Raw genomic sequence first — 14346 nt, 5'->3', positions numbered from 1 at the left:
GCTGCACCCAACAACAGACAACCCGGGGCAACCCACAATGCCCAACGCTATTGGCTGCTACCATGGAAACAGGACAGGACAAAAAGTCATTGTCAAGTCAAAAAAAATTAATATTAATTCAGACTAAATATATATTTTTTATGGCAAAGGAATACTTTAATTCTGTACCCCTCAAAACACCCCGTGGGTGTATTATATATTTTTTTGAATATAGCTTTTGACAAAGATTCTACATATTGAACCTTTAACTGAAATGAGGAACGTTGGGTTAGCATAAATATCAGTAAAAGTGTGGATGTTTGACTTCTTGAGAAACTGGACTAATGAAAGAGAGCTCATACGAACATGGAACCATAACGGGATGAAACCTGAAGGTGGCAGCATGGCGCCGGTGCGGGTGCTGTCTGCCGTAAAAGTCCAAAGCAGAAGAAGACGATGATGGAGAAGAAGCCAGACGCAGGACGTCGCGTCTAATCTGATAGCCTGCAGCCTGCCGAACATGAATAACCCCGTTTAGCTCCTGACACAACCGAAATACCAGCGTGTGTGTCTGTCCTGCGTATCTGCCGAGGTCACGGACAGCGGGACTGGACTCGGGTAAGAGTGTTCTTCTGCTGTGTTTACTGCTGGGCACAGCTAAGCTAACGTTAACGCTCTAACGTGAACCAGCTCACGTTGTGTTCGCGGGGAGCAGCTAACACTAGCTACCGACACAAAGTAAACCATGGCAGTGAAATAACAGTCTTCATTGAGGCGTGTGAACGCCCAGGCTTCCGTTCCTGGCTCTTTCTATTCATGAATGTGTGCGCGGTGGCAGCAGCTAGTCACGGTCACAGTGATAAACAAGCTAGCATCACTCCAGCACTTCAGTTAGCAGCAGTGTGAACCGCCAGGTCTTCGAGCTACCGCCGTACGTTCACCTTTAAAATGAGTTTGGAACGAGGGCACAAACACACTTCAGTTGTTCTAAGTGCTGAGGACATATGCACAGAAGCGCTGCCATGGTTATCAGTTGTTGGTAATTAATATGAATATGGAGCATTCTTCCTACAAACAGCTTCATGGCTCAGAAGAACTGATGTATACGGACAGCAGGGGCGGATCTAGGATTATGGGAGATCCGAGGCTTAGCCCAGAGGGAGGAAAGACGTATGCGCAAAGTTCTGATCATAAGCATTCTATTCAAATCAAAATGATCTTGCAGTGCATAGTATCCTGATTGACATCTCATAACTAACAAGAGTTCATTTTATTCTCTTACATATACTCTTCTAAACTCCTTTTCATTCTTCCTTCACTGTCCACTCCTTTTATTCCCTGCATTAGTTTGATATCTTCAGTACAAGACTCTGCTCTAAACCCAGTTTTCTCAGTTTCTTTTCAAGAGATGAAACTGAGTTTAGAGCAGAGTCTTGTACTGAACATATCAAACTAATGCTGGGAAGGAAAGGAGTGGACAGTGAAGCAAGAATAACTTCTGAACACAGAGATGAAACTGAGTTTAGAAGAGAGGAGTGACGAACAGAGCATTAAAGACAGCAGTGGGGCCAGCCAGCATCAAATGGAAAAGAATAAAATGAACTTCTTGTTTGTTTGTTTTTCAGCTCTGATGTTTATCAGATGTCAATCAGGATTACATGCACTGCAAGATCATTTTGATTTGAATATAATGCTTATGATCAGTTTGACACCTTTTTTGTTTCATATTTTGTTTTTTCAGCAGATGCAACACAAAAAAAAAACTATAACTTCATCAGTCCGTAACTTGGCACACAGAAAGTGTTTATCTAGAAATCCACAGACCTGTAACATCTGTTCTGGCATTGGCGTTGCTGGTGGGTCGTTGTGCTGCTGCAGAGAAAGAAAGTCTTTTATGTGTAGCTACGTCCATCTGACAGATCGAACAGATCTCGATTTGAAGTACTCCGGTACTGCAGGAAGGCTACATTTCAGACTCTGGTGCGGTCAGGGGAGGGAGACTGACTGAAACCGTGTTGAACTTTTTCCCCCCTACTGTAAACACTCGGGGCTTTGGCTAAAACATCGGGGGCTTGAGCCCAAGTAGCCATGCCCTAACCCCGCCCCTGGTAGAAAGACAAGACCAAGATTATTGGAGAAGATTTCAGATTTTCCTGAAGAAAGTGCATAAGTTTGGTGTGAGCAATAGATTCATGACATGACTCTGCTACCAAATGATTCACATTATCATGTAAAATCCTCTCAGATCTACTTCTCTATGATTTCTGACTGCAGAAGTCTTTATGGTGTATAATTATGGTGCACAGTTTTCCATAGTGGCTTTTTAGTTATTTCTTATCATTGCCATTATTGATTGTCGAGCAAAATCATTTTCGATGTTTATATCTGGGTGTATTGTAGGTATTAGCTTCTACATACTCAAGTGCTTACATGCGTCAAACCTCATGTGCACTGTAATGAGCTTATGTAAAGTTGATCAGTGGGCAGCACTGAGCATTTTGATAAGAACAGGGATTAGATAGTGTACAATGATTGGCAAATAAAAAGGACGTGAATATGGTATCATAGAATTTATAACATGAAAACATTCTCAATAACTTCATACTGTGTAAGTCATCAAGGAGTAATGTAAACTTGACCAGTGTGCAGTAGTGAGCTTGACATTTTAATAAGAGTTTGTACTAAGGCCTGTCACAATAACACGCTGGGCGATAAATTGTCCCAGAAATGATTGCCATTTTGAGACTATTTTTAACCGATATAATGATAATGGCATTATAATGCAAGTACACCCTTTGAAAGATCAATAAACGTTTATTTCTAAAGAATATTTTACAATAGAACTGGTAAACATTTTAAATATCCAAAATAAATAAACAAAACAACCAAAAACAATAAATCAAATTGGTGCGCTTAATTGCTACTGTTTTACAACAAATACGACACAGCGGCTCGTTCAGGTGAAGTGGTTCACCGTGGTCGTTCGGTTTGAACCTGAAGTGCTCCCACGCAGCAGCTGAGGCGTTCGGCTTTAAAACCAACTCCATCTTAACTCCAGGGGTCCTCCTCTGACACGACGCGACACGAGACGAGGGGTAACTCCTCAATAGGAAAGAGAGAGGTGAGCTGAGGAAGAGAGAGGGCTCTTGTCCTCCAGTCACTTTGATAGAGGGAATCCAGGAAAACACAGGCAACATGAAACTTATCACGGCTGGCAAAGTTCATTAAAAGTTATCATGTGATTAATAGATTTGTTGCTTATTGCGACAGGCCTATAACTAACACATTAATACAATGTATGTGTATAACTATATGATAATCCAAACAGTAGAGTTACTAATAAGACAAAACAGCAATGCTATATTAAGGTCTATCTCTATATTAAGGAATATAATTATTACTAAGTCATCAAAGTGTCTAATTTAGTTCTTGAATGTCCTCATTGTCTCCCTTCCAAAGAGTTCTCCTTCAGTTTAGCTGCTGCTTTGAACAGTTCAGACTGCCTCAGTGAACCAAAGGCTCCAGCAAATACCAGTAGCTAAAATGACCCTTTGTAAAAAAACATAACCATGCGCATACACAGTAAAATGAAACGATCTGAGAACATTACTCTTTGGCTGAACTGCTCACAACTCATAGACGTAGGCATCCTGTAATAACGGGGCAGCATTTGCATAGCTATAAAAGGTCACAGGCCAGAAACATTGCTTTACTTTACACACTTTATTATGTGTAAAAATTTAAATCTCTTAATTTAATTAGAGAGATGGTCGTACTTTATCTTTGAAATCAGTATAATTCATTAATATTAACAAAAATATTTTTACAAGATACAGGCTAGCCTAATGGATTACGCAGTGGTAAATGTATGCACAGTCATATATAGAAATAATCCAAATTGGTGCTGCCTTAAATGCAATGCAACCTACAACCAATCAGAGCAAAGAAAAACATAAACTACAACCAATCAGAGCAAATGAACATAACCTACAACCAATCAGAGCAAAGGAACATGACCTACAACCAATCAGAGCAAAGGAACATGACCTACAACCAATCAGAGCAAAGGAACATGACCTACAACCAATCAGAGCAAATGAACATGACCTACAACCAATCGGAGCATAGAAACATGATCTACAACCAATCAGAGCATAGAAACATGATCTACAACCTATCAGAGCAAAGAAACACGACCTACAACCAATCCGAGCATAGAAACACGACCTACAACCTATTAGAGCATAGAAACACAACCTACAACCAATCAGAGCAAAGGAACATGACCTACAACCTATCAGAGCATAGAAACATGATCTACAACCAATCAGAGCATAGAAACATGACCTACAACCTATCAGAGCATAGAAACATGACCTACAACCATCACAGCAAAGGAACATGACCTACAACCAACAGAGCAAGGAAACATGACCTACAACCAATCAGAGAAAAGGAACATGACCTACAACCAATCAGAGCAAAGGAACATAACCTACAACCTATCAGAGCATAGAAACATGACCTACAACCAATCAGAGAAACAAAATTGGAGAAGATTGTCTGAATGGCTAGAGCAAAAAAAAACACCAATCAAACAGGTGTGCAGAGTGGTTCCCAGACTAGTGGTTGTGCTGTTTTGACTGTTCCATCCAGGACACTAACCAAGTTGGCTCACAGTAAAATCCTGTAAAGCTCCTTTAAGTGTAACACTAATCAGCAGCTCTCTTTTTTTCTCACAGGTTCATCAAGCTCCTGAAGTTACTCCCTTCATCCACTCATCATGGTGGAATACTACCAGGTTTTAGGAGTACGGAGAGATTCGTCTGCAGATGACATAAAGAAAGCGTGAGTTGGTCATCTTTTGAAATGTTCTACAGTAACTCAGCTAGTGCTGGGCAATATGACCAAAATCTCAGATCACAAAGCCATGGCCCATGTACTGTAGCCACTTCAGTTGGATGTAATGGATGTGTTCTGCTGTGCGCATCGTGCGACAGCTGTGTCATGCCGCCTACACAACTCATAAAACTTGGCCGTGAGGATGGATCCATAAACAAGATTGATTAATCTTCTAACATCAAACGAATCAATGCATAGAATTTAGCCAACGTTTTGTACAACAGATCCAGAATCAGCAGTCAGTCACAACAGTTCTCAACAGCTGAGTCAAACAAGGCACAATACCAAGACTGGACTCAAGCACTACAGTAGCAGACTTTAAAGTATGGGGTTTAAACAGAACGAATAGATTCAAAATAGGAAAAAAGCTGCGCGGTATTCAGATGTTGGTTTAGAATTTGAATGTCAATATTATGAATGAAGCTTTGAACTATTTGCTGCGGCCCTAATTATTCCGTCCAGTCTCATTAAGCAGCCATTATCTTCCTTCTTTCCTCATGAAGCTACAGAAAGCTGGCCTTACGGTGGCACCCTGATAAAAACCCAGAGAACAAGGAGGAGGCTGAGAAGAAGTTCAAGGAGCTGTCGGAGGCTTATGAAGTCCTGTCAGATGGTTCGTATCCCAACTCTCTGTACAAGTGTGCAAATAAACACCAGACACTAGTGAAACACTGCACAGTAGTCACTGAAGCGAATGCCAACTACACCTGTGGGTCTGAGGAGAGGAGTGCCTCTTGGTCCTCACGTCTCTGACTGTCTTCTCCCTGTCTCCCCTTCCAGCCAACAAGAGGAGCACATATGATCGCTATGGCAAAGAGGGACTGACGGGGAACAACGCAGGGAGAGGTAAGTGCTCTCAGCTAGTGTCAAATGTGGTTATGGGGTTCTTATCCATAGTCAGTGTGTTACCTACTGGAAATGACAGTTAGTATGCAGCCGGTGGGGTCATCCCTATGTTCCCCGGTGGCATAAGCTTCTGCCTTCGCGGATTTAATTCAGCATTTTGTTAGGGTTGGGGGTTATGCTGGGGGTCAGGATTAGGGGGTAGTGTTAGGGTCTACATAAGCCTATTTGCAGGGGAATTCTGCACTGATTGTGGAAGAAATAACAGATCTGGGAACATACAAAGCGGGGAACATAGGACCCGGAGTACTGACACAGAAGCTAATCAGTGTAGTGCTGTGGACATGGGCAACAGCTTAAGCGTCTGTATTTAATCACCTAAAAAAAGGCACATCTTAAAAACCCATTTCCAGATGTGTGGCTCCCTCAAAAATCAGCATATTTATTTAATGTCTGTGTTTGTACCAGTTTTTGTTTTTTTCTATTGGACAATTCCATTGTCCATTGGAAGTGTGGTTGTTCTTGCTTCTCTCCATTTTAATGCATGTGTAAAGATCCTGTTGGGCCTGTGTATTGTTTTTTTTTTTTTTACACATTACACAGAGTATACAGATTGAATTCCCCTTCAGGGATCAATAATGTATTTCTTCTTTTGTTCAAACTGTGTGTTCTGTGCCAGTTACCTGAGAGAAGAGCTGCACTCTCTTGTGACTGTAGTCAAACACACTTCTGTCTGACTCCTCTATAAGATAAAACTTTTTTTTACAATAATATTTCATTTTCATTAGAAACAAACAAAAAACAAGCATACATCAGGGTTCCTGTGCAGGATGCATAAGTCTGGAATTGAATGAGTCATTTCCAGGTCTGGATAAGTTTTGGAAAATGTTTGTGTTGTTTCCAGGCTTTTATCTCACTTTCTAAAATAAGATATATGAATATAAACAAATCCAAACATGTTTACTAACAACAGAGCCGACCTGTAGATGATATGAAACTAATCAAGCTGCTGTAGGATGGTGTCGGGTTACCATGGTTACCATTCTCATTTATTGGATTTCTTCCACACCTGTCATCTACATTTTATGTATGATTAGATTGTATTAAGTATTTTATTTATTGACAGTCTGTTTACTCCATCTAAAGCCGATGAAGCACAGACTTGTGTTTTCTTCTGTAGTTCCTGGTTAATGTTCATCTCTACTGTGTCTGTCTGTAGTGTTACAGGTTCACACTTATTCATTTCACTCTTTTAGCATTTAGCTTGAATAAAATGCTGTGCGTTGAACACCTTTCAGTTTGGAGCTCATTCACTGATATGAGCTGCAATACGTAGGTTAAGTGTCTTGTTATTACTTGGCAACATAATGGCATACATAGTCAGAATACGTGTTAAAGGTTGGATTTTAAAACTTTTTACATTTACTAACTAACTTTACTAACTATTTTCTTACATAATAAGCATCTAACAATTGGTATTCAGATGTTTAATATTGACCAAAAAGTCCTGAGGCTGGAATTTAGAAATGGAGAATGTGTAGGAACCCTGAAACACACTACAGAAAAACATAAATTAAGAAAAGAAGAAGCCAGACAGAGATAAATAATAAATCATGTTTGTTCCTGAAAACCATGTGCACTGCTTTGAAGATCAGAAACAACTTGAATTCTCCTGAGATAAAAGGTTGTGCAGCAGTTGCCGTTCAAAGTGGGAAAGAGTGCTAATATATTAAACGCAAATAAACGAGCTTCAAACGGTAAAGAATGATCTTCTCATGGTTATTCGCCTACGAACACACCTTTAGATGTTGAGTAGAACAGATGGAGATGGCTGCAATGGTGGAAATCAGCACTGACATAGCAGTCTTGAATGCATTGAGTTAGTATTTGGTTTGTGCCGTGTCTATACTGTTTACACGGGTTTTCAATGGCATGATGTTTCAGGGGGCCATTTCCACAATGGAGATCATTTCCATGAACCATTCACATTCCGCAACCCAGACGACGTCTTCAGGGAATTCTTCGGAGGCAGAGACCCATTTGCAGACTTTTTTGGTAAGTCATAGTATTTCAGTGTGAAGTAGTTGGTCTGCCACTGCTTTAGGAATAAAGCCTGAATCATAATTTTCCCCTTCTCCGGCACCAGTTTTGATAGACTTTGACCTTTTGCTGTCTGCCTGTTCTCTCAGGTGCTGATCCCTTTAGTGATGATCCATTTTTCGGCAGTGGCCGGCGGCACCAAAGTAGGGGGAATCGCAGCCGGACAGGTGGCTCGTTTTTTGGGGGTTTTGTTGGTTTTCCTCCCTTTGGTGCTGGCTTCTCACCCTTTGACCCAGGTAAGACATGCACCAAGGACTAAATGGAAAAAAAAGAAACAAACATCACTCTCACCTGTTTGAATGAGACTCTCTGTGTGTACTGTTTCTCTCAGGCTTCGGCTCCTTTGGCTCTATGGGCCCCATGGGTCATATGGGTCACATGGGTCACATGACAACCATGGGCAGTCTGGGAGGTGGAGGCTTCACCTCTTTTTCCTCCTCCTCCTTTGGGGGGGGAGGAGGTGGAGGGGGCATGGGCAACTTCCGCTCTGTGTCCACCTCCACCAAGATCATCAACGGCAGGAAGATCACTACTAAAAGGTAGATACTGGTCAACTGGGATATACTTTTCAACTACACACTGCAGCAGTGGGCATGGTATGATTGTATTTATTTATCAAAGTTAGAGAACAAAGTATTAATACTTGATTTATTCTGAAATACTGTTATTTTCTATTGTCCAGAATCTGATAGAATATCCTCTGTGTCTATCCCACTGATGTACTAACATGTTTTTTAAATAACCAAGGCTCTTCAACAACAAAAACCTTTATTTAGTGAAAAACACAGTGATCAAAATGAGAGAACAGTGTTCATTGTGTCAGAAGAGAAGATTTCAACAATGTTTTCTTCTCTAGGATTCAAAAATGAACAGGAAGTGTAGAGGCCACAGCTTTGAATGACTTCAGCACATCTGCTCCCACAGACATTAGGGCTTTATCTCTGAACTTCGATATTCGAATATACTTTCAATATTTAAAAAAAATAATAATATTCAAACGAATATTAGGCAGCCCTTAATATTGGAACCTGTTAGTGACTTTACTTTTGTAAATGTGTTTGCTTGTTAACGTTGTTTTCAGTTCTGATTCTGAGGCTTTTTCACACCTGGGGAAGTTGTGAATGGCGAGCTCATTAGCGAGGCTATTATGGTCCATCTGGGCTCCTGTAGGTGACGTTGGCGTCGGTCAGGAACGTGGAAATGGGGGTGTTTACACTCAGCATTGAAAAACTGATGCTAATGATGTGGGCAACATTCTGTAACAGCAGTCAAGCTGTGGATGTGTTGTAATGTCACATTAATAAACAGGAGATGCCTCTGTGCTCAAAGTGATGCTCAGAGCTCCAAGATCACGGGAATAATATCAGGCTAACTGCTTTTTTTCATTGGTTGTTTTGTTAAATCTTACCCAGATACAATGGTGCTATCTTCTGATTGGCTGTTGTGCAACCCCATTCTTTTTTTGATTGGCTGGTCGCTGGTAAGTGGCAGCTCTTGATTCCTGCAGGTTCCACAGTGAGAGCAAAGACAGTGGCGCTGCTGCACCGCAGCAGAGACTTTTTGGGAACTGTAGCATAATGTACGTTGTTTTTCCACTTGAGAAATACAATGTGTGGCGGGAGTGCGTGACCAAAGACCCAAAAGAGTGACTGTCACGCTCAATGGCCCTCATTTATCAAACATGCGTATGACCATTTCCTGGCAAACGTCGGCATTTATCAATTTGGACGTGAGTGGGAGCTGCGATCAAATCTCACGTCAGGTCTGTGGTCATGTACGCACATTTCAGCCTGTGGATTTGCGGCACAGCACAGCAAAATCTGTCTGAAAATAATGAACAAACCTCAGCTGTCATTAAGCATAAGCAGTCACACATTAAGAACAGATCAAAACGGATTCTTAAAACAAATAAAAAAAAAAAAAAATGTGGTTGGAGCGATTTATTGTACTCATGTGCGTCTGAAGGCACCATCCATGAATGATTACGCATTCATCAATCGCCAAAACTACCACTCGATAAATGTACAGGTGATTTGTGATGCCAAGCAGTCGCTTTTAAACGTGGTGGCCAGGTGGCCAGGGGGGAACACACGCAATTATTTTAAATATAAAAACAGCTCGGCTCCAGCCCCCCGCGACCCCGACATTGAATTAATGAATGAATGTGTTGGCGCGCGGCCGCAGTAAGACGCACTGCAGAGCCAAAGTCATCTCCTCGGTTCGTGGCTACCTTTGATAAATTGCATTAAATCAAACAAGGTATCAGATGATTAACATCTTGGTATGGTACTTCTAGATGACAAAGGTATCCTCTTACGGAATACCTAATAACCTGCCGGTAGCGCCGGTGTTGTGCCGTATTCAGCATCCCGGCCGTGAAATGCTGTTGTTTCCACCTATAGGAGTAGCTTATATACAGGTAACCCACAACGGTCTTTAAACAATTTTAAAGAGTTAAAATCACAAACTTGGGTAATAGCGATAAAAAAAAAACACCTTTTTTATGTTCTGTGGAAATAAACTGCAGCCATAATTATAAAATGAATGAAATGGATCGCACGGGCGCACTCGGGTCTCAGTGGAGCGCTGCTTCGGTTTGACTCCCTCTGTTATTCTTTTCCATACAGTGTTTTTATGGGCCCCTTTTATTCCACTCTTAAGACTGATAAAAAGCACGTCCTTATTTTGCTCCATCTCGGATGTCAAAATGCCGATCTGTGTGTCGGAAAAGTTTCTTTTCTAACCAGCGTTCTTCCTCTCCATGTTTGACCTCAGTGGGCGAGGCCTCCGAACCAGGAATATTTAACGGCGTAACATGTTAATGACGATCAAATACAGCCGCCGCATTTATCACGGCCTGCTCATTCGTACGCTGAGATTGGTCAGATACGAATGTTTCATAAATCACACGTGGGTCCTTTCCTACGACCAATTCTGCGCTCAGATCTGCGCCCGTTTTCACGCAAGATTGATAAATGAGGCCCAATGTGTGACACTTAAGAGGCCTGGACCTTTAATTAAAAACAGACATGTCGTAAGGTTTTACTAAAGATATTTAACGGTCAACATATTATTAATTAATATTTGAATATATTTGAATATTGATATTAATAAACAAACAAACTTCAAATATGATTCCTGGGCAAAAGTTAATTTGTATGTTAAAGGTATGACGGTTGAACAAGTTCGAAAGAGCAAACTTCTTGGCATTACTGTAGACTTACAGGAATTACCCTGGATTCAGCATATTGATAAGGTGGTAATTCAAATGGGCAGAGTTCTTTCAGTTATAAAGACATCGCAAATTGCTCAGAATAACGCTGCACAATGTTATTGTTCATACAGCTCTAATGTGAATATAATGCATGCTGCTCTAAGGTGAGTGAAAGGGCCAAAGGGATGATCCTCTCAGACAAAGTAATGTGTAAGAAACCCTCTCCAGTTAGTGAACGGTGGAAGAGACGGAGTCAGAATGAACCCAGATCAAACCAGAGCAGTGTGAGAAACTAGTGATGTCCTGTGGGTGTAGATGTGCTGAAGTCATTCAAAGCTGTGGCCTCTACACTTCCTGTTCATTTTTGAATCCTAGAGAAGAAAACATTGTTGAAATCTTCTCTTCTGACACAATGAACACTGTTCTCTATTTTTTATAGATTTTTTTGTTGATGTGCCTTGGTTATTTACAAAAAATGCTAGTACAGCAATGGTTTAGACACAGATGATATTCTATCGAATTATGGACAATAAAAAATAACAATATTTCAGAATAAATTAAGTATTATCAAGTATACTTTGTTCTCTAATTTTGATCTGCAGTGTACATCCTCGTCACCCTTGTGGTTCTCTCTCCCTCTAGAATTATAGAGAACGGTCAGGAGCGTGTGGAGGTGGAGGAGGACGGGATGCTGCGGTCACTAACCATTAATGGTAAGGAGCAGCTGCTGCGACTGGAACACAAGTAAAGACCGAAGCATCCTCTGCTGGAGGACTGTTACCTCAGCACAAACATACCAACAAACTTGAGCTCAAACAGAAGGAGAAAAAAAGCAACAAAACAACGTAATAATAGTGTTCTACTGTTGTTTGGATGTACATACTTAGGTTGTGTTTATTTCCCCTCATGTCCTCTCTTCGCTGACTCTCACATGCAAACTTTTCTATGCATTTTGTTCATGTATTTCTGAATTGGAGCTGTCCTTATATTTTGGCTCAGGGTGGTGTTATTATTTCAGTGTTTGGGACCACATTATTGTACTTCTGTATATGACCCTCCCCCGCCTTTGTACTTTCTGTATGCACTCCACTGTGTGTCACACACTGTGTTCAGAAAACAAAGCATGACTTTGCTTTTTCATCTGAATAGTAAAAAAAATGTGGAATTTGATTTTAAAAAGTGGGTAGAACTAACTTAAGAATCTTCCCTTTCTCTGTTTACTGCTTGTCTAACCTCTTCTTAGTAATCCTTTTTTATTAAAAAAAAAATACAATGCTGGTAGGATGAGTTATGCAATTTTCTATGTTCTAATACCAATGTGTTTTTTGTTTATTTAATTATGCATGTACACCATGTTGATGTTAAGTCTTAATGTTAAAGCTGCATTATGATGCACAAATAATGGAAGGCATTCTATAAATGATATATGGATATAGAAGGAATTTTGTGTACTTTGTAAACCAATAAATTTGAGTTCCATCCTGTTGTCAGGATGCTAAAATCTGGCTGGTGTCTGCTCTTTTACTTTGCAGTGATGTAAACAATTTATAATCCAACCTTCAAGTATCATGAGTGATGTCACGGGTAATAACCGTGCTAATCCTCACAAATAGATTAGATTTCACTTTGAAAGATTTATTAGAAATGTGTCTGCAATCAGTGTTCAAAAATAATACCCAGATTTCTTACTGTGGTGCTGGAGGACAACACATCATCCAGAGTAACAATATCTTTAGCTATTGAGTTTTGGAGGCCTTTGGGGCCAAGTACAATAAATTCAGTTTTATTTGAGTTTAACATCAGAAAATTGCAGGTCATCCAGCTTTTTATTTCCTTAATGCCCATTTGAAGTTTATCTAACTGATCGGTTTCTTATGGTTTGATCTATGAATATAATTGTGTATCATCAGCATAACAATGAAAGTTTATGGAGTGCTTCCTTATAATATTTCCTAAGGGATGCATATATAAGGTGAATAGAATCGGTCCAAGGACAGAACCCTGTCTCCGTGACTAACTTTATTATGCATGGAGGATTTGTCATTAACATGTACAAACTGAGATCTATCTGATAAACATGACTTAAACCAGCTCAGTGCGGTTTCTTTAATGCCAATTAGATGCTCCAGTTTCTGTAGCAGGATGTGATGGTCAATAGTGTCGAAGGCAGCACTAAGATCTAGTAAAACAAGCACAGAGAGAAGTCCTTTGTCTGAAGCTATTAAAAGGTCGTTAGTAATTTTTAGTGTGTCTCAGTGCTATGATTCATTCTAAATCCTGACTGGAAGTCCTCAAATAACTCATTGTGTTAAAAGTCACACAGCTGATTGGCGACTAATTTCTCAAGGATCTTAGAGAGAAAAGGAAGGTTAGATATAGGTCTATAGTTGGCTAGTACCTCAGGATCAAGACTGGGCTTTTTAAGAAGGATTTAATTACAGCTACTTTAAAAGACTGTGGTACATAACCTGCTGATAAAGACATGTTAATCATATCTAATACAGGAGTGCTAACTAAAGGTAACAGAGTCTAGGAGACAAGTAGAGGGGTTTGATGCTGAAATAGTAAATGTTAATTTGTTAAGGTCAACTGTAGAAAGCAGTCCAAGAACATATCAGGTCGTATAGTTGGTTCCTGGGTTTGAAGGAAAATTGGTGCCAACCGAGTTGATTTTGTCTCTAATAGTTATAATTTTGTTATTAAAGAAGGTCATGAAGTCGTTACTACTGAGGGTTATAGGAATACATGGCTGAATAGAGCTGTGGCTCTCTGTCAGCCTGGCTACAGTGCTGAAAAGAAATCTAGGATTGTTCTTATTCTCCTCTATTAAAGATGAGTAATAGGCTGCTCTGGCATTACGGAGGGCCTTCCTATATGTTTTTAGACTTTCATGCCAAACTAAGCGAGCTTCCCTTCAATTTAGTGGAGCGCATTTTACAATACTTGCTTTAATTCACGGGTTTGTGAGTTATACCACGGAGCTAACTTCCTCTGTTTCATTATCTTCTTTTTTAAAGGAGCAACAGAGTCGAGTGTTGTTCGTAGTGAGCCTGCAATACTGTCAACAATGTGATCAATTTCAGAGAAACTAACGTTTCCTGAATATTAGGATAAGGCATTAAATTAAATGCAGATGGACTCGCTTCCTTAAATTTAGTTACAGCACTATCAGATAAACATCTAGTGTAGACACTTTTACCCAGTGGTGAGTAGTCCTGTAATATGAAATCAAAAGTTATAAAATAATGGTCTGATAAAATAGGATTCTGTGAAAAGACTATTAATTCATTGATTTCCACACCATAAGC

General features: G+C 40.1%; 1 protein-coding gene across 1 annotated transcript; it reads left to right on the top strand.

Moving 5' to 3' along the window:
• Window positions 1–439: 439 nt before the first annotated feature.
• dnajb6a (DnaJ heat shock protein family (Hsp40) member B6a) lies at window positions 440–12472 on the top strand. The gene is made up of 8 exons (XM_083928846.1): window positions 440–597; window positions 4722–4827; window positions 5385–5494; window positions 5662–5727; window positions 7669–7779; window positions 7914–8060; window positions 8156–8363; window positions 11681–12472. The coding sequence occupies exons 2-8, from the start codon at window positions 4763–4765 to the stop codon at window positions 11784–11786; spliced, it is 813 nt and encodes a 270-aa protein (XP_083784972.1). The 5' UTR covers window positions 440–597; window positions 4722–4762; the 3' UTR covers window positions 11787–12472.
• The last annotated feature ends 1874 nt before the right edge of the window (window positions 12473–14346 follow it).

The sequence above is a fragment of the Echiichthys vipera genome (genome assembly GCF_963691815.1).
Source record: "Echiichthys vipera genome assembly, chromosome: 15".
Classification (NCBI taxonomy): domain Eukaryota; kingdom Metazoa; phylum Chordata; class Actinopteri; order Perciformes; family Trachinidae; genus Echiichthys; species Echiichthys vipera.
The sequence above is the reverse complement of the archived record's forward strand: the minus strand, read 5'-3'. Positions and strand labels throughout refer to the sequence as shown.

Bases quoted from the DNA above. Each gene is read 5' to 3' on its own strand.
- dnajb6a (XM_083928846.1), top strand. From the start codon at position 4,763: ATGGTGGAATACTACCAGGTTTTAGGAGTACGGAGAGATTCGTCTGCA. The intron at 4,828-5,384 runs GTGAGTTGGTCA...TTCCTCATGAAG, and splicing joins GCAGATGACATAAAGAAAGC to CTACAGAAAGCTGGCCTTAC. The intron at 5,495-5,661 runs GTTCGTATCCCA...CTCCCCTTCCAG, and splicing joins TTATGAAGTCCTGTCAGATG to CCAACAAGAGGAGCACATAT.